The sequence below is a fragment of the Prionailurus viverrinus genome, chromosome E1 (genome assembly GCF_022837055.1).
Source record: "Prionailurus viverrinus isolate Anna chromosome E1, UM_Priviv_1.0, whole genome shotgun sequence".
Lineage (NCBI taxonomy): Eukaryota > Metazoa > Chordata > Mammalia > Carnivora > Felidae > Prionailurus > Prionailurus viverrinus.
In genome coordinates this window covers 41,471,870-41,497,794 of record NC_062574.1, presented here as the reverse complement: position 1 = coordinate 41,497,794, position 25,925 = coordinate 41,471,870, and the positions used below count along the sequence as shown (strand labels likewise).

The 25,925-nt window shown below is 44.7% G+C and overlaps 1 protein-coding gene across 2 annotated transcripts; it reads right to left on the bottom strand.

Moving 5' to 3' along the window:
- Positions 1-1,964: 1,964 nt before the first annotated feature.
- On the bottom strand, positions 1,965-24,067 carry PRKAR1A (protein kinase cAMP-dependent type I regulatory subunit alpha). Of its 2 annotated transcripts, none has more exons than XM_047831780.1 (11): positions 23,924-24,067; positions 20,013-20,192; positions 14,401-14,571; positions 13,511-13,602; positions 13,248-13,309; positions 8,874-8,920; positions 8,056-8,214; positions 6,948-7,008; positions 5,724-5,845; positions 4,677-4,758; positions 1,965-4,352 (listed from the first exon to the last, which is right to left on the bottom strand). In XM_047831780.1, exons 2-11 carry the CDS (start codon positions 20,184-20,186, stop codon positions 4,180-4,182), a joined length of 1,143 nt encoding a protein of 380 aa, XP_047687736.1. In that variant the 5' UTR covers positions 20,187-20,192; positions 23,924-24,067; the 3' UTR covers positions 1,965-4,179. The 2 variants fall into 2 exon arrangements, with proteins under 2 accessions (XP_047687736.1, XP_047687735.1); XM_047831779.1 differs by lacking the exon at positions 23,924-24,067 and adding an exon at positions 23,514-23,666.
- Positions 24,068-25,925: the final 1,858 nt, after the last annotated feature.

Genomic DNA, 25,925 nt, shown 5'->3' with positions numbered 1-25,925 from the left:
TACTTTTGTAAACAACTCAATACATAATCTTGACTCGTGTGTTGAAGACACCACCCTATATGCGTTGTCGGTTTACAACACCGAACTTGTGGCCAACAGCACTGCAACTCATGCCTGAAAGAAGCGGCTTAATACACGTCCTTTCCCCACCAGACACCCATCACGGCTTTCTCGCCCTTAGGAACACTAGTTAGCACTTCAGCACTACACTTGGGGGCCATTTCAAATGGTGCAGTCACCAACAGAAAGCGCAAAACTGCCAGAGTAGCACTAAACAGACCGTGAAACAGACATGTGATGACAGTGTGAGAGCCGAAACCAGAAGGCAGAGCATCCCTTTGTTCAAGCTCAGCTGGCCACCCGCATGTTGGGAGAATCAAAGTCTTTGCCCCTCCGCCCATGTCCCCGAATGACAGGGAAGGGGCTCCGTGTACCGACTTGGGGGGGGGGTCACAAATTTTAGCCGGTAGGCAAATCTGCAGAATTCACAAATACAACACCACGAATATACAAGGACCAACTGTGTAACTCATTTGAGATTAACCAAGATGATAAAAAAAAAAAAAAAGGTCTCCATCTAGTGGCGACTTGGAGAATCACAAAGCTACTTAAGCTAAATTGGCAGAACTTGGCACAAAACGAGAAAGATTACACTCGCTAGTGGTTTGGGTTTTAGGTTGACCTGGGATGAAGTCACAGCTCTGAACTTACGTTAACAAATTTAAACTTTAAATGTACACAACAATACCGATCTCTATGTGAAAGTTCCACAGGGTAAGAAGGGAGAGGTTTAAGATTTTCCCTTTTTACTGGTAATGGTTAGGATAGCTCACTTTAGGGGAAGCATTAAATGGCGATGTGGCCTTTGCATTTCGGTGCTGTTTCAGCCGTCTAGAAACACAGTGCCGGGGCCTAACAAAAATACAAGAAAGGATTCCGTTATTAATCCATGACCAGCGATAAAGCAGGATTAAGAAAATGATCATCTGGGGAAGCCTGGGTGGCTCAGTCAGTTGAGCGTCCGACTTCGGCTCAGGTCATGATCTCACGGTTCGTGGGTTCGAGCCCCACATCAGGCTCTGTGCTGACAGCTCAGAGCCTGGAGTCTGTTTCAGATTCTGTGTCTCCCTCTCTCTCTGCCCCTCCCCCACTCACACTCTGTCTCCGTCTCAAAAACAAATAAACATTTAAAAAAATTTTTTAAAGAAAATGATCATCATGCTCCTCCAATTCTAAAATGTCAGCATCTAAGTCAGCAAAAGACAAAAAACAATTCCACACGAGCCAGTGTTCTAGAAGAATGAGAACACAATCAGTGCGATCCAAGAAGTTCTCTTCAGTTATTTTCTGTGGTGACTCTACATGCTCCGCCTCCAGGGGGCTGAGGGAAGGGGCTACTAAATCAGGACAAAGTGTGCATGTTACAAAGCGGCACAAATTAAAGAATGTTCGGGAATATGACACATCTTCACTGGATGTGAAGACATTAATACCAGTAAACTAATGAGTACAACTGAATCGTCTCAGAAACCTGAGTAGCAGAATTAAGACTCCATGAATGCAAAATATATAGAAGCATACCTATTGTATTGAATTTAAGCCACAGAGTATGCTGGTACAGAAATGACGATTCCCGTGAGCTCTGGGAAAGTTCCAAGGGCAGAGAACCACTCTTGTCTCAAAAAAAAAGGAAATCTCTCGGCTTTTGAGTTAACCTTTTCCTTCTGTTACTCAGTGAACAGGTCGGCTAACAACTCAATTATGCTTCGAGTAAGGATTTCGGACTCATTCTTTTAACAAACTGACTTGGAAAACGTTGAAAACAAACATAACCCCTTCAAAACACTAATCCCATAATTCACTTGATTTTCATTCTTGCCCACCAGATTTCAAAGTTTCTGGGGGAGAGAGGGAAGAAGACAAGGAAAGGAAAAGGGGAATAAAAACCGATTCATTTAAGAATGTAAATTATTTCATTTTTTTTTATTACTTGACCTACCGTTAAGACAATCTATAACAAAAAGAATAGAGTATATCAGCACACACAGTATAACCAGACTAGTAAACCAGGAAACAATACAAAATGGTCCTTTGGCCATCTGTACTTTCTAGAGCAATCTCTTAAATTCACTTAACCACGCCCGGAAACAATGACTTCTAAAGCCCTGAATATCAACTAAGACAAATTATGCCAGTTGTGGTTTCTCACATATACTCAGATTGCACAAAGAGAAAGCTTTAAATGTGATAACTTTTCAGTTTAGACTTAAAGTTCCTTAGATTAAAAACTACAAAAGGGAGTAAACAGCAAGCCAAATGATTTAAGAGCAAAACTCATTTAGAAGGCATTATATGTATCTAAATACACGTGAACATGATTATATACATATATGAAACTGTGCAAACTTACGGCATTCTAAATAATTCAGTTAAGTACAGTTTTGGCATTTAAACAAAGATTAAATCAAGCTTTAAGCTAATAAGAACAGAACTTTTATTTTTCATTTTTAAATAGAAAAGATAGCTAAACACAAAGTACAGATCAGAAAACCTTCATTTAGTGTAATTTTGAAAAATACAAAAGTTTGTAATGTGGTGGCCATCACACTAAAATGTAAATAAAACCGCTTTCCCAGATGTATCCTCCAAACTTCGTTAACAACCTGAAAACCGTTCAAGTCTATGAACCAAACCTGCCATGACCAATTTAAATTCCCCGGGAAAGGGCTGGAAGGGGACTGATAATCACAGCCAGTTGCCCACAGATGGAAAAACGCTTGCAGTCACTCCCCAATGTAACCGTACGTTATATATAAATCACAATGAAAACAAAAGTGCCTAACATGACAGAACTGTGAACTTTTGTTTAAAAAAAAATAACAAAAGTAAAAATAAACCACTGGGTTATCACTGGTGCACATGGAATAATGGAACAGAGAAGGATGTTGAGGCTGGAAAAGACTGAAATACGGTGAAGACTCGAAACACAAGTTTGCTGTAAAACATCAAAAACGTTTGCCAGGGAAAGAAATGCTAAATGGGAAACCGGAACTTCTCAACCTGGAAGAACAGAGACACGCCTCCCCTCCCCCCCACCCCCCCCCCCCCCAGCCCGTGTAGAACACTCTTCCCAAATCTCCCGCCCCAGGGAATTTAGCGGCACAGAGTCCCCAGCACTGAACTCTGTGCCCCTGGCACCTCTCCCTTTACCAACACCACCTCCATTTTTCTGCTAGGACATTCGTCCCGTGTGTTCTATTCCCAGCAAACCCAGTCTCCTGCAGTCGGTGTTTAATGAACACAGGAGGGAATCCCGGAGTCAACTGAACCACGTACATTTAGCCAAGAGCTCTAAGTTAACGACCAAGAGCGTAGGCCTCAAATCCTTATTCCCGACTCGGCATCTGGTGATCAGCATTTGGCACTAGCTGGGTAAATACGGGTCTAATCAGAATTTTTGAGCTGAGGCAGACGTAGTTAATCCGTAACTCAGTGTTTGCAGCCTAGATCTGGTTTCAAACTCAAAAGGCAGGCAGAGATAGCCACATCTACACATGGCAGAACTGGGAAACACTAACAACAGGACACAGGACCAGGAGAAGGGGCTTGACAAAAATTCTGATGAAAAGAAAAAAGAAAGAAAGAACTCAACAGATCACGTCCATCCGATCCTTAGCAAAAATGGGCGTTTTCCCACCCTTAAGCTAGTTTAAGTACAGGCAGATGTCTTTCTACTATACTAGGATTTTTCTAGGTCTGTTTTTCCTAATCCTCAGAGCTTAATGAGAAATCATTAATTCTATAAAGCAGTACAGCACATGAGTACAGTCTAAAATATGCCTACGGTAACCAGAAAGTTGTGTCACTGAGCGACAGAAGCCCCTCGCGCTGTCACCCCCCTGCCCTACGCGGCCGGCGGCGCAGGGGGCGCCCCGCCCGGGCTGAGCAACTACCACTGCACAGAGAGAAAAGCAGTAACAGCGGAGTCTCCACAGAACTCTGTTTATTTAACTGCGTCGGGGCATCCGGTCAACGCTCCACATGAAAAACGGTGCGATAGAAGCGACTTTGAATACAAACAGACGAGAAGCCGCCGTGCTGCCAGGAGGGGGGAAAGCCGTCTGCGCGAGGGAGGCACGGACCGGGGACAGGACGACAGGGAGGCACGGGAGGCGGGTCTCAGACAGACAGCGACACAAAACTGTTGTACTGCTGGATGTTTCGCTTGAGGATATCTGAGCACGGGCCGAGGACGCGCTCAAATCTGGGTCGGTCCAGCTTCACGCACTTCAAAGGGCCGCGAGCGACCACCGTGGCCGCGCGAGGACGGTTCATCAGGAGCGCGATCTCACCTGCGAAGGGGGGACACGGGTCAGGGGAGGCGGGCGTCCCGGGAGCACCCCCGCGGGGGCGCTTCCGAGACACGGGGAGGCCGCGTCTACCGCTCTTCAAGCCCAGCACGGGCCCCACGACATCCGCACTTAAACACGACCGACAGGAGACCGTCGGCGACCGGGCTACTGATGGGCAAAGGTCACAATCTCCCTCTCTCGGAGAGCCAAAAAGACTACAGCGAAAAAGTAAAATTCGGGAGAAAGACAGAACGAAGAGAGACCGCTCAGCGTGATCTCCCTGAGAGGGGACTCGAACTACATACTTGAAGGACAGCCACGTACCGAAATAGTCAGAAGGCCCCAATCTTCCCACTTCGACAAACTCTTCGTTTTCTGACCGACGTTGTAGCACAGCAGCTGAGCCCTGTAATAAAACCACCAGATGGCAAAACAGATACTTTCAAATCCAGGGTGGCCCTCTGCAGATGCAAGTGGGGCTACTTTGTCCTAGAAAAATAAAAAAAAGACGCGGCGGCGATTTCAAATCCTCCCGTTCGCCTAAAAGATGACTCAAGAGAGTCATGACGTGAGCTCCAGTCCCCTTCTGCTCCACGGCCCTGCCGGAGCCCCTTCTCACACCCAGGAGCCAGAGGGCTGAGACTCGGGTTGGCAAACCGCAGCCGGGGGGGCCCAACCCGAACTCGCCGCCTGTTTTTATAAACGAAACGTTACAGGAACACAGCCACGCATTTACACGCCATCTCTGGCCGCTTCTGCGCTGCACTCTTGCGCTGAGTCGAAGTGCGAGCGCTGAGTCTTTGCGACAGAAACCCCACGGCTCACAAAGCCTCAGTCACTTACCAACTGGCCTTCCAAAGAAACAGTCGCTCGACTCCTGACTTTTAGCAATTAGCATCTACTGAGCCACATTCCTACAAAATCTGCTCTTTAGGCTCTGGTCGGCGGGCAGGAGTATCTGCTATGCATTTCCATGAATTGTGAAGATAGAAAACATAGTAGCTTTCAGCCTTTACACGCTTGCCTTTAACCCTTATTTGCCAAATGGTCCAGACATACGATTTTAACAAGGACGGTACAGACCCGTAATAGTTTGTTATGCTAAACGGGTAAGTTTCACTTGGCTTGCGTGATAAAAGATCGAGGAGCTCAGAATCTGGCCATTACTTCCTGAACAGCCCTTCCAGAACGGACTCCAACTCATTTAAAATACGGTGGCCTGGCACAACACCATTTCTAAGTGAAAGATAATTTTTTAAATAAAATCTATCAGGTATTACTAAAAAGTGAAGCTGGAAATCAGAATGAGCCCCTTTTCTCTCTTATGGTGTACTGCTTTCTCCCCCCAATATCAAACACAGGCTCCGTTACCTCTAAAATAATGAAGAACTCGTCCCCTGGTTCACCTTGCACCACAATCTTCTGCCCATCCTCAAACTGAACAGGTTCCAACGCATCAGCGACTGTGAGACGTTCCCACTTGTCCAGAGATTCTGAAAGGCGAGAATCGAAAGAATTTATCTACGCTAGTTGTCACTGCTAAAAATGTCAAAACTATCAAAACGATGAGTCACACCGCCATGCCCATTTAATATTCCAGTAGTGTTGCAGGTTCAACATGGTGCCTCTCTTCAATCACCTCAAGTCTCAGCAAGATCCTCCTCCTACTTACAGAAAACTCTTAGCTCCTTACTTCCGTGGTCCAGTGGCCAGGTTAACTTATCAACTGCACCCAATGGTAAAGGAATAAAAAATGTAATCATTAAGTCTTCCTAAAGAACACCATCAATGCAAATCAAGACCCAAACGTCATAGAGAGTGTCGCCATCCATACTATCCCAGAGGTTCACAGAAATAACTTACCTATTTAAACCCGAAGTTGAATTTATGAAACCCACGAGGAGAACCGGACAACAGTTCCCCAAAACCAAACGGAAACCCAAGTCATTAAGTATATAACCCACTCAGAGAAAGGACAAACGAGGGGGGAGAAGTCAACTCACTCTAACAAAATGGCAGAAGACTATTCCCTAAGAATCACCACCACCACCCCCTCCCAGAGCAGGTTGTAACAACATCTGCGAGGCCGCGAAACAAAATACAACTGTGTCCGGTTAACCTGCTTTACTCAATTTCAACAAACTTCCAGCACCTCTTCAGAGAAAATCAGAAAATGACACCTAATTTTTCTACAGAGAAAAGGCATTCGTGGAAACGCTCGACTCTCCTGAACCAGTCAACTCACCGACGGAGCAACAGAGACAGAAATCAGAGGGGGAATGACTGCCAATGTCCATCAGCAAAGAAGGACACTTTTAGCCTTTCTGCCTCTCCCAGAGGAATGAGTAGCACATAATTCCAGGAAGTTTTTCCCACGTCCACCACTAGTAAAGAGGTGTGTCATAGACTAGTAGATTAAATACACTGTAAAATTACTCCTAACTTGGTCAAACTTCAACTTTGTGTTTTTCATTACTGTTAGCAAAAAAAAAAAAAAAAAAAAAAGTGAGTTGATAACCAGGGCAGTTTTTGACATAAGCATGTATCACTAACACTTCAATTTAACAATTCTCCGTGCAATCTTCCAAAACTCACCTAAAATAGATACTTTACTAAGAAACTCCTCATACATCTTCCGCTTTCTCAGCGTGCTTCCCTATAAATGGAAAAAAAAAAAAAAAGTGATCTTAAAAATGTGTAATTATCACATAATGCTGTGGAATAAATATTAAATGTTAAGTAAACACTAAAAAAGAAAAAAAGTCAAAGCTTGCTGATGCTTCTTGATGCTTCGTGTTGAAGACGGCAAAGCCACTGGTTCAGCTTAATAAACAGCTGAGTAACTCGCTCTTAAAAGTCAGACCAGGCATATGGCCAAAGAAGGTGCCTAGGACAACCAATTAATGAAATGCCAAACGCACCATCAATTCTCCAGAAGAGCTACCAGGTTACATGAGTGACTAGAGCTGAATGTATCTGCAGCCCAGGGTTCTTCCCCACGACCCCTATCTTCCACAGAACTAAGGAAAGAAAACGGCTACCACTTGTAGACCTTCTACGGAAAACAGTCCCCTCGCCCCTGACTTAACCAAGCTGTCTTATCTGTGAGGTCTGGTAAACGCCAAGTATCTGGAGGAAGGAGACGGGGGAGCACAGTCCTCCGGAACGTCCTTACAGGCGCGTATACGTCTACCTACACACACACATCCCCCAAATACAGCAAATGTTCGAAGTATGTCCAACTGCAGACTGTCAAATAGCCAGACAGGCACGGCACAAATTTAAGAAAACCATTCAAGAGGACGAATGCCAGCAGCTGGCACTTAACATCTGAAACTACTCTATAAACCTGTCACAAGGTTCTACATGAGCAGAACGTTCCAATGGTTTTATCATTTTGTTTCTTCCTCCAGTCTTACGAGGGGACGTCTGCACTACCGACAACCCCCCTGCCGTTTAGGGAAGCGGGTCACTTGCGAACAGCCGTAAGGCACTTCGTGCTCTCAGAAGCAGCACCTGGCAAGCTACCTGACGTGCAAATGGGGACGTTCCCAAACGTGGGCTGACCACTACAGACGCACCACATGTGTCTCCCGTGTTATTTGCGGCCACACATTTGTTCTAAAAGACCTGGCGATACGACTCAAACGCCCGTGACACAGACTGACTTCTACGTCGCACTCCAAGAGGCGTGCCGGCTCACCATGAGGATTCTTCTGTAGCTGTCCCGGTCGATACCCCACAGTTTCACATTTGTCTTTGCTTTGACAGTGGCGGCTCTAGGCGTTCCATAGATCAAAGCGAGTTCCCCAAAGCTGCCTCCTTCCCCAACGCTAGTTGCCCATTCGTTGTTGACATAGACCTAAAAGGCAAATGACAAAGGACCGGTAGTTTCCTACACACACAAACACATTGGGATGAAACACCTTCCAAGGAGCCAGAATACTGAACTTGGTTTCTAAACCGGAATACATGATGTTTGTAGTACACAGCAGCACAAACCCGAGTGTCTGTGATTCACGGGCTTAATTACCCGACAAGAGAACGTTCCCCACGGGGAGGATCAGGGCAGAGGTAAACGAAGCGCTAACCGCATGTACATTTCGAGAGTGCCGTGCCTCCTGCAGACGGCAATGAACTAATGATCCTGCGACAGCAGTGCTGTTATTATGCCCATTTCCCTTGTAAACAAGGTTCACAGGATCAAGAGAGCTGTACCAAGTCTCAGCGCCAACTCCCAGGTCTCATGGACAGTCTCCCTCACATCTACCTTACCACACAGTACGCACACGCGCCTTAACCGGGGACTCCAGCAAGAGATTTAAACTGAATGTCTAGCGAACGAAATTGCCTTTCGATAGGTTAAAAAGTTTCTCTGTGTCATTTAAAATACCTGGCAAAAGATGTTGCTGGAATCTGACATACGAGGCTTTTAACAGCCCTTCAGAAACTCTTACAAGTAATCAGTATTGACACATTCACCTTTACGACTATCAACATATTTCTATTATTAAATCTTACATCCATCTCTCCTTGATCAATCACATAGAAGTTATCCCCTTCATCACCTAAAACAGAGTACAAAAAGTTAGGTGTATAATGCAAATTGAGGAAACATACATCAGAACTATCAAATTAATGTAAAAATAAATTTATTTTACAGAGGTGCCATCAAAGAAAGCGTGTTATAAATTAACACAACCTTTCAGGAAGAAAAATCCAACGATATATTTTTAAAGCCATAAAATTGATCAATTTTTTAGTCATCTCATGGTAAAGAAAAGCTCTGAAAAATAACTTAAAAAGAAAAAAAAGCTGTTATGTGTACAAAGACAGTACCCGTTACATGATCATGACAACAAAATAAACAGAGTAAGTAACAAAATATCAGACTATCACTACACTGGAAAACTCACGAATTATGAAGACCCACGAAAATATCAAGAGTAAATAAAAGAAAACAGGGGAGGGGGATACCCATAAGGTTAGACCCATGTTAATACACAAGGCAAAAAAGCTAAGAATCAGAAGCCCAAGAACCTTACAAACAGATGTGCTATGTGATTCAGAATGCAACTGCTTTGCCGCTTCCTACTTTATTTTACTCTGTAAGTGGTTAATAATATAAAGGCTATACGAAATATATATGGCTCTAAAATCTCACACAACATTCAAAATTAAAATGCAATATCCTCCAAAAGTTACTATAAACAAAACTGTATCAGATACTAGAGAAAACAGTAGTCCTTTAGGGAAAGTGTGCCTTTTAGCTCAAAGGATTTTTTTTTTTTTTTTAACGTTTATTTATTTTTGAGACAGAGAGAGACAAAGCATGAACAGGGCAAGGGCAGAGAGAGAGAGGGAAACACAGAATCTGAAACAGGCTCCAGGCTCTGAGCTGTCAGCACAGAGCCCAACGCGGGGCTCGAACTCACAGACCGTGAGATCACGACCTGAGCAGAAGTCGGACGCTCAACCGACTGAGCCACCCAGGCGCCCCAAAGTTCAAAGGATTTTAATTTAAAAAAAAAAAAAAAAAGGATCAGTTGAGCGGATCATGTGATTTTTAGCATCTGTCTTGTTGATGTGGTGGTGTAGGACACTGACTGATTTACAAATATCGAACCATTCTTGCATCCCCAGAATAAAGCCTGCCTGACTGTGATGAACGATCCTTTCCATGTCTTGCTGAATGTGAGTATTTTGTTGAGGATTTTTGCATCTGTGTTCTCAGTGATATTGGCCTATAGTTTTCTTTTCCTGTGGTATCTGTCTGGTTTTGGTATCAGGGTAACGCTGGCTTTGGAGCATGTATCTGGAAGCTTGCTTTCCTCCTCTATTTTTTCGAATAGAGGAGAATAGGTATTAACTTTACAAGGAACATACTTCAACACAACAAAAGGCCATATGCAAAAAACAAACAGCTAACATCAGAATCAAAGGTGAAAACTGAGAGCTTTTCCCTCTGTTCAGGAACAAGACAAGGATGTCCACTCTCACCACTTTTTTTTTTTTTTTTTTTTTTTTTTTTAACGTTTATTTATTTTTGGGACAGAGAGAGACAGAGCATGAATGGGGGAGGGGCAGAGAGAGAGGGAGACACAGAATTGGAAACAGCCTCCAGGCTCTGAGCCATCAGCCCAGAGCCTGACACGGGGCTCGAACTCACGGACCGCAAGATCGTGACCTGGCTGAAGCCGGACGCTTAACCGACTGCGCCACCCAGGCGCCCCACACTCTCACCACTTTTATTTAACACAGAACTGAAGTCCTAGCCACGGCATCAGCACAAAAAAGAAATGAGGCATCCATATTGGCAAGAAGTTTCAACTGTCACTATTTGCGAACAACACAAACAACACTATACATAGAAAATCCTAAAGACTCCAACCAAAAACTACGAGAAGCAATTCATGAATTCAGTCAAGTGGCAGATACAAAATTAACAGTCAGAAATCAACAGCATTTTTATACACTAGAACAAAGTAGCAGGAAGAGAAATTTAAAAAGTAACACCATTTACAAGTGCACCAAAAAGGAATAAACTACCGAGGAATAAACCAAAGAGGTAAAAGATCTGTACTCTCAAAACCGTAAATCACAAATGACAGAAATGAAAGATGACAAAGGCAAACAGAAAGCTATTCCATGGTCATAGGACTAAAAGAGTTAATGTTGTTAAAATGCCCATATTACCTAAAGCAATCTACAGACTCAGTATGACCCCTATCAAAATACCAACAGCATTTTTCACAAAACTAGAAGAAATAATACTAAAAATCTGTATGGCAGCACAGAAGACCCCAAATAACCAAAGCAATCCCAAGAAAAACAAAGCTGGAGGTATCACAATACCAGACAGACTTCAAGATATACTACAAAGTTCAGTAAACAAAACAGTATGGTACTAACACAAAACGAGACACACAGATCAAGGAAACAGAACAGAGCCTAGAAATAAACACACAAGTATATGATCACTTAATCTATGACAAACGAAGCAAGAATACACAATGCCAAGAAGACAATTTCTTCAACAAATGGTGCTGGGGAAACTGGACACTACGTGCAAAAGAATGAAACTGGGCCACTTTCTAACATAATACACAAAAATAAACTCAAAATGGATTAAGGATCTAAATACGAGACCTGAAACCATAAAAATCCTGTAAGAGAAAACAGTATCTCTCTCCCGTCAGCCAGAGCAACATTTTTCTAGACATGTCTCCGTAGGCAAGGGACTACATCAAAATCAAAAGCTTTCGCAGGGGCCCCTGGGTGACTCAGTCGGTTAGGCATCTGACTCTCTCGATCTTGGCTCAGGTCATGATCCCAGGGTCCTGACATTGAGCTCCCCATCAGGCTCTGTGCTATTAGCGCAGACCCTGCTTGGGCTTTTCTCTCTCTCAAAATAAATAAATTTACTTAAAAAACAAAAAAAAGTTTTTGCACAGCAAAACTTTCAAAATGTGTATTTATTAGTATTATTTAATATTATAATTATATATAACATATAATAACATATTAATATTTTGCACAGAAAACTTTTTTTAGTATTTATTTTTGAGAGAGAGACAGAGACAGAGAGTACAAGTGGGGGAGGGGCAGAGAGAGGGAGACAGAGAATCCAAAGCAGGCTCCAGGCTCTGAGCTGTCAGCACAGAGCCCAACGCGGGGCTTGAACTCATGACCCGCCAGATCATGACCTGAGCCAAAGTCGGACGCCTAACTGACTGAGCCACCCAGGCACCCGTGTGTGAATTTTTAATATAAATGCGGGGACATAAAGCATTAATGCAAGTCAAAATGTCTCAGTGAACACGTTTCAGCAGTTTAACTTTATATAACGATAATAAATAAACCTGTTACGTTTTTCTGGACAATGCCAACCTTTGGATTTTCTTAAAACAAGTATATTGATGACAACTAAATAGTGTTTGTAGCATTCTTATCAGACAGTAGATATGATCCATTCACTATGCTTTTCTAACTGAGTTGTCCTACACGCAGGTACATGTTTTTAACGTTGTTGATCTTCTGTGCTGTCCACGTTAAGTCTGCTATTAGAATACGTTAAACCATTTTAAAAAATGAAAAATAGAAATACCAGTGATCCAATAATTCCACTACTGGGTATTTACCCGAAAAAAATGAACACATGAATTTGAAAAGATCTATGCAGCCCTATGTTTACCGCAGCACTGTTTACAATAGCCAAGATATAGAAGTACCCTAAGTGTCCATCCACAGGTGAATGAATAAGGAAAACAATGGAACATTATACAGCCATAAAAAAAAAAAAAAATCAGAAGACCGTGCCATTTGCAACAACATGGATGGACCTAGAGGGCATTATTCTAAGTAAAATAAGTCAGATTGAGAAAGACAAATATGCTATGACTCCACTCATAAGTAGAATCTTAAAGAAAAAGCACACGCACCCACAAATGAACAGACGCCTGAAAAGCAGAATCAGACCTATAAATACAGAGAACAAACCGAAGGCTGCCAGGGGGTGGGGGGAAGGGCAAAATGGGCAAAGGGAAGTGGGACAGGCTTCCGGTCACAGAATGAGTGAGGCACGGAGAAGAAAGGCACAGCCAATGGGATTCAGTCAGTGACACCGTCATAGTCCTATAAAGGGACCGGTGGTACTACAGCCGTGGTGAACACAGCTTAATGTACAAACTTGTCAAATCAGTAAATGGTACACTTGAAAACAATATAACATTGTGTGTCAACGATACTCAAAAAAAAAAAAAAGAAAGAAAGAAATCGGAAAACCCAGCAGTAGGACAGAAGGAAAATGGCAGGCCGAAAAGAAGAAAACGAACTCCAATTAACAAAATCCTGCAGGCCCACAGCACTGCAGGCCACGGAAGCAGCAGCCCTTACCTTGCTGAATCACGGTCTCTCCGGCAATAAAGGAAACCGGAAACATGGCATCGAAAATATCACTGCAAGACACACAAGGTCTCAAGTCACATCTCATGTGCATCTTCTATGGATTCCAAACACCACCCTTTGACTTAAAGCTCCCAGATCTTCAGCCTGGACCGTCATCGGGTGAAAGATTATCAAAACTTGCCACAGTGAGCAGACTAGTTTGGGACCACGGGTGTTCTGAAAAAACAGTATAACCAAGAACCCGAACCTACCTTCTCTCATTGTCATCAAGATGTGAAAAGAGCACATTCTTTTCAATGGCTTTGGCTAAAGCAGCCATTGTCTTATAATCTTTTGGTATAACCTGGAAAAGAACAGAAGATCCAATGACAATTCCATAAACCAAAACCAGATCATGTCTGAACGTGCATTTCAATTAAACGTCAAGATACGCTATGGTATTTAAACAAGACTGCTTTGAGTTAACTATTTAACACAACACGCTTGTACTATCTGTGATCTACAAAGTACTCAATAAATATTGACTGACTAATCCCCTTTCCTACAACCAAGCCTATATTGAAGGCTCATACTTGGTTTCCAGTCAACGACTAAAGTCACAAACCATAACACCTTGCAAGGTCATTATTCTGAGGCAAAACTAAGCAGTTTATGACAATTAGTCATTTTTTAAACTGTGACCATGTACTATGAGCTTCACAAGCCTCTTGTCAGGACAACTCTCTTCCCCTTCAGGCCAATAGCAGAACTCAAAATGGCAGGCTGGCTCCAAGGAAGAGCCAAAAGGAGGAAGGAAGCTTCCAGGATAAAAGGTTCAAAGTCACAACATGAGTTACGGGATGTCAAAAAGAAACCATGATTCAAGAGAAAAAACACTGCCCACTTCTTCCACTGCAAAGCAACCGGAAAAGAAAACCCCCCAAATACAACCGTTCGCTGTTTTACAATCATTATTAGTTATTTCCTCTAACGGCATGTTAGTACAGTAACTTGTTCCCCGGGACCCAAGAACCGTATAGGACGAAGTACAACCCATCCTGTGTTTTACTACTCAAAATGGTGCAGGCATCACCACGGGCGGCTAGCAGACGACCACGTGGGTCCCGAAAACATTGCCCCATCGTGCGGACAGCAGAACTACCTTTCTAACGTACGACGCAGCATCTTCCTCCGTGTAGACTTCAGCACTGATGGCACCTCGTCGCCTCCGGCCCTTAACCACTGGGTTGGGTGGGGGAGGAGAGATCTCATCCTCCCTCGAATCTGCACGGGCGCTCGCCTTCTGCAGATTCTGAATCTGTTTTGCCTCCTCCTGAAAAAAATTACACGTTTATAAAATGAGATCCTTCAGCATGTCAATTTGGTCTTCTCGTGTCCTCCCAAGTGTGACCCAATCTCAATCACTGCAGATCTCTTCCTCTATTACCAATGTGAAAGTGAAGGGGGAAAGGCCATTCCAAATGCAAAAAAAATGGAGTCGAGTTTGAAAAGCAATACTCTGAAAGGGCTATACTGTTTCCTCAGATGATAAGAGACACCATATTTAATGATAAACAAAAGCCATTAGTACAAGGACACATAACATGCAAATAAAAAATTAGATACTGGTTATGGTAATACATTGGCAACAATGCCTTATAACGCACACAACAGCAATAAACTGCGAAACAAAATCCTGGGGAATTAGGTTTCCGTATGCTGCTACAGATAGCATGAAGATTCCCCACCACACACACACCCCAAAAGAATTGTTACCTAGAAATAACCACTCAGGCACAGCAAAGTGATACAACAATGTGTAGGTTACTGGGTTATTTCTTTAATTCACTTAAGTATTCTCTGGATCTGCCATGTCGAGTCGATGCTAGGAAAAGACAATGCCAAAACCAACAGGAAAGGGTCCTAAGCCTATGGAATTCATATTCTGGCTGAAGTCTCGGATATAAACAAACTATGAAATGATGTGATGGTAACCAAGAATTTAAGTAAGATCAGATCTAATAATATTTCTCCCAAAGGAGCTATAAGCATTCTTCATTATCTCTATTATTTATATTCTTTAATACCTTTATTATTTATTATTCATTACACCGAAATTAAAACCAAAAGTTCACTTGTTTTTAAAATCTCATTACATCAATTCATATAAAAACTGAGACAAACTCTTTAATATTCTTACTTTTCAGATCCAGGGCCTTAAAAAGAAATGCCTCTTAACTGTGCAGTAAAGAAAGTTATTATACTTGATATAAAATAAAAATGAAAAAAAAAAAACAAAAAACCCCAAGAACGTATTCTCTACTATGCTCTCATTCACTTGACTCATTCATTCTCCATTATTTTTCTAAACCATTTTTCAAATTCTAAATGAACTTACTCGCATTTACTGATAATTTCAAAAAGATTTTTGATAAAAGAAATTAATAAGGTGCCTACTTTTTCTCTGACATGGTATTTAGCCCTGCTTCTACAAATAAAAGAGCTTATATATATATATATATATGTTTTTGTTTTTTTTTTCCAACGTTTATTTATTTTCGGGACAGAGAGAGACAGAGCATGAATGGGGGAGGGGCAGAGAGAGAGGGAGACACAGAATCGGAAACAGGCTCCAGGCTCTGAGCCATCAGCCCAGAGCCCGACGCGGGGCTCGAACTCCCGGACCGCGAGATCGTGACCTGGCTGAAGTCGGACGCTTAACCGACTGCGCCACCCAGGAGCCCCTAAAAGAGCTTATATATGCCACAACAAAGCCTAGGGTGATAACCATCAAGGTATTAACAATGTTAATTTCTATTAGGAGAATCATGCCTGATTTTTATTCTTTTCTGGAGAGAAGGTTTGGCTTTATTTTTCTCATTTCTCTGGATTTTCTAATTTTCAAACTTAGAAGAAAACACAGTAAGAAAAACATACAATGAAAACAATCTTACTATGCTTTATACTAAATTACAAATGCATTTACTTCTTGACCAACTAATCCAGAAATTCTACTTCTAAGAATTTACTCCAACATATACATATATGTGATAAAACATATATACTAAGTTGCTCATTGTATCATTTGTAATAGTTTGTAATAGCCTAACAGTGGAAACCAAAATGGTCCTCAATGATTAAATAAATTATAGTTTTTCCATACAATGGAATGCCATGCACCTGCTGGAAAACAGGAAGCTTTTTTATATATGAATTTGTAGGTAAATGCCCATATATTATCTATAGAAAACTGGCTGCACTCAAGAAGACAATAGAATGGGACTTTTTACTACATATTTATATAGTATTATAGAACGTACAATTTTACTCAGATAAAATATCTTATATACTATGTTAGATTATGTATTTATATAGGAAACAGATGTCATACATTTCATTATATTTTATTATGTCACACCCTTTTGTACTTGTAAAATGTTGAACCATGTGCAAACATGTAACCATTTTCTTTAAAACTACATTTTTCAGAGGGGCGCCTGGGCAGTCAGTCGGTTGAGCAGCTGACTTCAGCTCAGGTCACGATCTCACGGTCTGTGAGTTCAAGCCCGGAGAAGGGCTCTGTGATGACAGCCCAGGGCCTGGAACCTGCTTTGGATTCTGTGTCTCCCTCTCTTTCTGCTCCTCCCCTGCTTGTGCTCTCTCTCTAAAACTAAATAAACGTTTTAAAAAAAAATTTTTTTAAACACATTTTTCAGAAAACCCACTTCATTTTCCTTCTGGTAATTCCAATAACCAGTAAGTTTTCCCACCTCATACTAACAAAGAACTGTAAAACTCGTGTCTCCTCAAATTTAGCTGAAGGCCATAAATTAAAACACAAATTCTACCTCCAAAAATCTGTCATTGGCATTTCACAAAAATTTCACGAAAAATGACACAAACGGCATCTCATTTAGAACGACATCTAAATGAATTTTTAAGATAATTTTTAAGGACCAAAAGCATTTTGATTTTTAACATTGTTTCATGGATCCTCTTTAAACAGCAATCAGATATAACCTCATCTTGGTGACTCACATCCATTACTGAGATCGAATCCTAGTACATGTTAGGATACACTTTTATATCCTTTTCCTTGCTGTCGTCATTCCGCTGCCAGCCTCTCCCCTCTTCGGTTTTCCCACTTATGAAAACAAAAGCCAAAAGGAGCCAAAAAACACACCAAAAAACCCTCCTAATCTACTTCATGGCTGCCGGCACTCGTCCTCGAGTTTAAGTTCACAGCATCCCCACCACTTACTTAACAGGCTTCCAACAATTACTCGTTCTCTCCCCGCCCTCGCCGGTCCAGTCTTTCCCCCAGGGGAGACAAACTTCCAAGCAAATGGACGTGGGGCGTGGCCTTGGTATGTAAGTGGAGGCACCATACCGCACCCACTTTGATGGTTTGCCCTGCTTGGGCTTCTGGTGGTTCTCGCCTTGAGCAGCAGCATGCTCTATACCGTGGCTGCTCCTTGCACTCAGCTCCAGAACAAGAAACATGTGGAGTCAGGAAGACAGGAGGGGCTGAGCCCAGAAGAGCTGCCCAGGACCGTGAAATAAGGTCTTCTGTAGTCAGCCACTGCAATCGGGGGCTTTATGCAGAGTAAGCCACTGGGATCGGGGTGGGGGAGGAGGGGGTCGTATGCCGCCCCAGTACAAGTTAACTGCCACACCACGTGTACAAGCCACGTCGCTCCGCTTCTGAGTTTTACCCGCTACCTCTTAACATGGGGATAGTCACCTACCTCTCACATCTGCAATGAGGAATATGTATGTGTGCAAAGTGCTTCACACAGAACCTGGCACTCAGTGGAGACACTCAGTGGTCACGGCAATTAACATTCCTCTGACCTATCAGACAGGCAAGGTTCTAATAAATACACGCACAAGTGCAAACTTCAATTTCAGATGACAGTCTGAAGTAAAACGCAGAAGCTTTCCAACGGACCAACTATGAGTCTGGGGCACACTTCTCGTCGAGTAGCTCAAGGTACCAGAAACACGACCCCTGGTTAACACAGGAAAGGAGGTGACAAGAACGTGACTGTGTATTTCCAGACATACTAAACCCAACACCTAACGTACAGAACAACGACCTGTGGAAAAGTTGAAAATCTAGTTCCTTAAAAGCCCAGATATCCACACTGGACCCTGGCTAAAGGAATGTGCGCGTGTGAAATAAAGACCCTTGAGTTACAGGAAGGAGTGTGTCAGCCAGGACTTTTGTTTAGAGGTAAAGAGGCTAATACACATTAAATCTAAAAATCCCATCTGCAGAACACTCTGTTAAGGACGCTTTCTTGCCTCCCTGTCGGGGAGGCTTCGGCAGCGCGAGGGTGAGCCCAGGCCCTGCAGTGACCACACACTCCATGTTCCCTATAAAAAGACACACCCTTAATGTCCCACCCACTTCATTCCCTCATCCGCTGGTTTCTATTGATGTCTGAAGCGAAGAGGGATCACCTTACAGTGACCCATTTCAGAACCGGATCTCCAGGAACGCACTTTATTTCAAAACAGGGAACGCCCACGGCAGCCTGGCTCTACAGAATTTCACGAACCATTTGGAAATTGCTTACAACGGAGCAAGCGAGACTTTCTAATACAATTCTAAAACAGCGAGGCCACGTTCCTGGGAATCGGTTAGTGGTTCTTTGGTTGTTAATTATCTCAATCATGGTACTAAACACCAGTTTTAGCAAACACCTTTTCAACAAAACAGTAGAAAATGTCTGATCACCGAGCTACCCAAACACTTTTAAAATCTTAGTATACACAGATTCTTCACTAATATGGTATGCCACTTAAAAGATTTTCCAAACAAATGGGATCTATTACAAATATTTCTATTATACAATTAAATAATTAATCACCACATACCTAAGAAATGCCTCCCAAGTGGTTCATAATCATTTCAAACCACATCAAAGCTTCAGTATGTATAAAAAAAACCTGTAAACTTATCTCAATTTACAGAAACAAATCAAACTACTGAAAGCATTTAACGTTCCAGACTTTCTCATTCATCATTTCTTGAGGGAAGTGAACCGAAGCATTGTCCTTGATTACCATTCGGGTTAGAAAAGCACTTAGCATATCCTTAGGTCACAGTGACACACGCAACGAGGATGAACGATAAAGAATAAAAACTGAATTGCTCTTTTTCAAGAGGAAACAAGTCCTGACCAAAACCGTAAGTAAAGGAAAAGTCCGACACCGGTCACGTCACCCTTCGCGTCTCTGCTCTACAGTCCGACTCATCTGAGATACAGTCCACAGTGAAACGGACGCCTGTACTTCAGATCCCCCGCTTGGTCAGAAGCTAGACTCAAATGCTTCATTACATTAGTTTTAAAAGGTGAAAGAAGGTCTACGAAGCTCACTCGTTTTGTGGAAGGAAACGAAAGCATTAGCTGCTTTCAAGCACTGCGGAACTTCTCGGTGTCCTACAACCGCTACCTCTGATCAACCGTATCTAGTTATTTTAATCAGGTTTATGGGTCAATTAAGACGGTTACAAGGGACTACTGTTTAGAAGCCCTCCGTTACCCAGCTAAACTCGCCATGCAGGTTTGTTTTGAGGCATTCTACCGATCACGAAGTTAAAAATTACTAGAAATGCCTTAACTGCACTTCTTTTTGTGAAACTCTAGTTTAGATTTCTTGTTTGGTCCAAATGCCTTTTCTTCCAAGTGGTACAAATTGGGGACATTCGACGGCGTCACGTGCAACAGTCGCCGGGGTCGTCGGGTCTCCTGCGTGTATATTTACCTTCTCCAGCCTCTCGAAGTATTCCCTGAGGAATGCCATGGGTCGCTCGGGCCGGGCAGTGCACAACTGCACGATGGAATCCTTGAGCAGCGCCTGGATGTTGTGCTTCTGGACGTAGAGCTCGCACTCGCGGAGGCTGCGCTCCTCATCACTGGCGGTGCTGCCGGAGGCCATGGCTGTCTGCGGGCGAAAACACACACACAGGCTTGGGCAAACGATTGCTAAAGAGCACAAGCCGAGCTGGCCTTTGACTGAAATTCATCAGGCAACTGAATCACAAGGGCTTTTTTTTCCGGAGATTTTCTTTTTTTTAAACAGGGAGGTGGGGGTTCGCGAAGAAAATATGTAAAGAAATAAATAGCATTCTTCCAAAGAAGTGTTTCATTTAGTTCCTGGCGCGGGATCTGGGTTCTGCAGGCAGCAACAGCAAGAGGCAAGAACCCGCGCTCCTGGGAGGAAGGATCAGCCACTATCCCCCGCGGAGGAGGGCCACTGAGGAGTCAGGACCCTAAGGGAATTTCATTCAGTTCTCCCCCTGCAAAGAAATCACGATGACGTGGGGAAGTGTGTAAATGGCAAACAGGACAGAGAATTACAAGTGCACACAAGTCCGCTCTAAGTAAAAGCAAGGAAGCACAATGAAGAACTTCCGACATTCCCTGTACCTAACTCCTATCCTGGGCGAGTGTCCTAATGTCGCTCAACAAACCCCTGGAGCAAAGGATCTGATTAGCCAACCACTAGCATAATCAAAATTTCTAAAAACACAAAATGATCTCCAGACAAATTTTAAAAGCAACCTTTTATTCCAGATTCTTTTATAAAATCCCGGCCCTAAGTGATTAACAAACACACTGGTAAAAGAAAATAGCCTTAACAGAAAAAAACAAAAGCAAAAACAAACCAAAGAACCTTCCCAAATAAATCATGTAAGATTTGGGCAGGTAAATGTCAAAACATTTTCTTTGGGCAGAAAAATGCTAAAACAGGTTAAATTTTAAATGTACATGAAAGGGGCGCCTGGGTGGCTCAGTTGGTTGAGCGTCTGACTTCAGCTCAGGTCATGATCTCACAGTCCGTGAGTTCAAGCCCCGCATCGGGCTCTGTGCTGACAGCTCAGAGCCTGGAGCCTGCTTCAGATTCTGTGTCTCCCTCTCTCTCTGCCCCTCCCCTGCTCATGCTCTGTCTGTCTCAAAAATAAATAAAAACATTTTAAAAAGTGTACATGAAGATATCAATAGATAAACTGCATTTAATGAATTTTAGAGGATTCAAACTACCTGGATGTAAAGTAAGTAGAAATATAACAGCAGCTAACTTTACCCCGGAATTTAAAGCTTACCAGTTTAACAACACAGTCATAAGTTATTTTCCTCCCAACTCCTAATTATTAAGCCATTAAGATTAGAAAATAAAATTGAGGTCCTCTCCCCCTCCCAGATGAATTCAATACACATCAGTCTTTTCCAAATATAATGCACACGAAACCAGAGAGGAAACTCTAAATTTAAAAGAAAAAAAGAAACACGAGCCAAAGTGCTACACTGTTATTCATTTTGTTTTGACAAATAAAGGTCAATAACAAGCAGACTAATTTTTTTTAACGTTTATTCATTTTTGAGAGACAGAGAGAGACAGAGCATGAGCAGGGGAGGGGCAGAGAGAGAGGGAGACACAGAATCCAAAGCAGGCTCCAGGCTCTGAGCTGTCAACACAGAGCCCGATGCGGGGCTCGAACCCAGACTGTGAGATCCTGACCTGAGCCGAAGTCGGACTCTCAACCGCTCAACGGACTGAGCCACCCAGGCGTCCCACAAGCAGACTAGTTAACAGACCATGAGAAAGTCTGTAGCTCCCTGACAAGCACATAAATTAAAAGCCACAGAAAAAGAACCACGCTACTTGAGAAATAAACAATAAAAAAAAAAAAAAGGTTCTTTAATTTTGGATTTATACCAGCCACTTTTCCAGGTCAGACCGTCATACGAACTGATAATCCACTTCAGTGAATTTTCTACATTTCAAATAATGCCAAAGGCCACCAAGAACAATGATAAATCAGATCTTTTATGCTCCAAAATATTCCGACATGTTTCAGGAATATCAATCCACGTATTCAACTGATCAGAGAAATCATTCAAAGATCACGACTCTGGCTGGTAGAAATGAGAGAACTGGGCCTAACAAGTGAAACTGACCTTTTGTTTGAAACAAAGTCTTAAAAAGAACACACTGGCTGGTCTTCCTGAGGGAGCAAATTAACAAAAATGCCCCAAGATTAATGCGGTCACCATGTGAACCCCTTAATCCAAACTTGACTGTCTTAGTATTTTTAATCAGATATACTCTGTATTCCTTCTTAAAACTAAGAGCCCAACAATTTAGCTTCTCCCCTCCCCCCGCAAAATTATTTAACTCCTTTTAAACTTTCACTGCATTGTACCTGCTCATAACAGGTACATTAATTGACATTTTCTTTTGTCAATTCAATTGTGACAAAATTCAGTTTCAAAAGGATTACATGAGAGGGCATATTTAACACAGTTTGGGGAAACTTGCTGATTCAGACCGCAGACCCTCAGACCAGCCAGAAACACTTCCTTTGGGGTCATCTTGAGAAAGCGTTCTTTCTTTCCTCTGCTAGAAAGGCCAGTCGCTTGACAATCTCTCAAAGTAGCTGTTTGGCATTACACCTGCACTGCGCTGCAGGGGTTAATAGGGACCCTGTACTTATTTTCGAGAGGAAGGACAGGAGAGTGCCCTTCACTTCACTCGTGCCACAATCATGGCCACAGAATGAAGAAGGGAGGCCTATCCTTCCTTCATCCTACTCTAGTCGGAAGGCCACGACGGTGGCGAAAAGACGGAGGAAGGACGGGGACGAAGATCAGAAAAGGGGAGGTGAAAGGGGACAAAATGAAATTCAGGAGCCAAGCTAAAATCACGGAGCAGGGGGGAGGAGGGGAGCACCCGGAAGGCTTTCCCGGGGAAAGAAAGCCACTGCTGGGGAGGAGGACAAGGAGGCCCTAGAAAGAAAAACGAGAACGGCCGAGTCTCAAGATCAGCCAGCAATGCTAGGGGGAACGATGGCGGATTCCAGTAAAATCGAACTGATGTCCTTCAGGAAATGGGGGAGGGCGAGCGAGGAGGCCGCGGCGCGCGGGTGCGGAGGCGGCAGGGGCGCGATGGCCGCGGAGGGCCGGGGGCCCCAGCGCCGCCGAGCGCGGGGAACGCGCGCGGGCGGGGAGGCCGGTGAGCCCCGCACCGGAGCAGTCCCGGCGACCCGGGGGCCTCGGAGCCGCAGACTCGGGGCCGGGGGCGCGGCCCGGGGCGTGAGGCCTACGGGGAGGCGCCCGCTGGGGCCGGGGAGGGGCAGGGGGTGCGGCCATCCCCCTGCAGGTCGCTCCCCGTGACGCCATCTTGGATCGGTCCAGCGCCCCCAAACGGGCGGCGGGGCCGCGAAGCTCGGCGCGTCGGGGACCCCTGGCCGACCCCACTCACCTGGGCACGGGCGGCGGCGGACGCGGGACAGCGGGTGCGAGGCTGCGGCTGGCTGAGCTGTCCGGGCGCTTCCCTCCCAGCCCCGCTCTACTCTGCGGTAGCGGCTCCGCGGCGGCTCCACCGGAAACGACCCGGCTGCAACCAATCAGCGCCCGACTGCTGACGTCAATGCGCCTCGCTCTGGCCAGAGCCGTCGCCTTGGCAACCTTAAAGGCGCAGCGGCCCGGGTTCCTCTTTAGCCCCTCTTAGAAGGACCCTGGCCCCTCCACGCCCTAGAATCGTTCTTCCGCTCTCCTTTCTAATCTAACCTCGTCCCCCACTCGCAGCCCTTTCCTCCCACCCGCCTCTTATCCTTTCCCCACTCTCTCCAGCCCGACGCTCCCCTCCTTCCGTTCACCTGCCCCCCTTACCTGTTCCTGTCTGGATACCACAGGTCCCCTTTATTCTTCCTTCTGCTCTCCGCTCGTCGACGGCGCGGCTTGGGGGAGCTCCCCTCTCTGCTCGACCCCTCGCCTCCACTCCTCACTCCGCCCCACTCTCACTCCCGCCTCCCTCGCCGCCTCTGCCTTTTCTCCCTCCCTCCAGCCCCCACCCCCAACCCGGGCGGACCCACGTGGGGCGTCTCGGATGACAGGTGGGCGACTCCGCCCCGCAGCCCCTTGCTGGGGGAGGACGCGGGGCCGGGGTGGGGAGATTCCTGCCGTTTCCAGGCCCCGGAGGAGGCGGCGGCCGCGGCGGATCCGCGGCAGCGGCGGATGCCCAGGATGAGCACGCCCGGCCGCGCATCCTGTGCCTGGCCTGCACCGCGCGGGCCTCCGGGCACGGGCCCGCCATCCGGTCCAGGAAATCCGAGCCCTGCCGAGCGTCCGCTTGGCTGATCGGGCCGCTCTCCCCTCCGGGGGTGCTGTCGTCAGTGGAGGCCAAGCCGGTCTGTGGGCCCGAGACACTGAAAAGGACTTGTCAGGGTGCATCTAGAACCTGAAACGCACACCCCCCTCCCCTCCATCATGACGCCTGACCCGGCATGGGGAGAAGTTACAAAGGGTGCAGATAGGCGCAAACCCTCTGTGACCACACGAGAAATCTCAACTGCCTGCAAAACCACCCATCAAGGATGATTCGGATTCGAGGGGGAGACAAGGCGGCTCCTTTACTGCTTCGGCCATTTTTTTTCCCCCCATCAGAGCGTCAGTCTGTAGAAGGAAGAAAGGGGGAGCGGGAGACAGTTTTAGACATCTCAAGTCGCTACATGAATAAAGAAGGCCTTTGGAGGACACGTATCCTTGGGTCTGATACGTGTTGTAATCACACGGTATATATAGCCCTAGGGCTGTGGGTGCCAAACGCATACGTGGATTTAACACAAAGAAAATAGAAATATCTCATTAAGAATTTTTCTATTGATTCCAGGTGGACATGGGTAATATTTTGGAGACCTCAGGTTAAATATTATTACAATTAAGCTCATCTTTGTCTTTTTACTTGTGAAACGTAGCTATTAGGAAAATTTTCCTGACACATACGGCTTACGTTACATTTCTGTTGGACAGCACTGCCCCGGGAGGCCATCTGCTCCCCTAAATCCGCCTGGTTATGATAAGGGTCCTGCTCGTCAGGATATTTCTGTTATTTAGTTACGGTTCCTTTTGCTTTTGGAAAACCAGAGGCAGCACAGGCACCATCAGAAGGGCAGATTAGGCCCACAGGAGGGAAAAATAGAAGGAAAGTTTCTCCTCCCGCCCACTCCCTGGCTTGTTGACCGCCAGGGATGGGTGAAATGGGGGATTAAAGACAGAGCTTGAGTCGTATAGGATTTCACCCCTGTCGGTACAAAGAAGGGCTAATACACTGAACCCGAAGCTGGCAAGCAGAAGAGGGAATTCGATAGCATCAAGCAGGCCCGGTCATGTTATGAGAAGAAAACACGGCAGTCAGATAAATCTGAGTTTGGTTTCAGGCTCTGCCATCTCCGGTAATTGACTTAATCTCCATGAGCCTCGGTTTCCTAGATCATAAAAAGATAAGCAGGGCTGTGTTAAAATGAGCTAATAAAGCTAATAATGGCACACATGTTCCTGGCACGAAGAGCTTCACGCACAATAATTAACTTAAGCCTCATAGTAACCCAGTGGTGTAGGTCTGGTTGCCAGTGTTACCAAAGGAAAATGAGGCAAAGCGTCCAGTGATGTGCCCAAGACCACACAGGTAGTGTGGCCCACACCCAGGCAGCGATCGAAAACCACTCACTCTCCTCTGCAGAATGTATACAAACAAAGCGCCCAGCACAGGGTGGGATACAGTGAGTTAAGTGCCACTCGACTTCCTACCTCTTCCTCTTCCTGAAGAGCCACCCAAACTACAAGGTTAAGACTGGGTTATAGGGGCACCTGGGTGGCTCAGTGGGTTGGATGT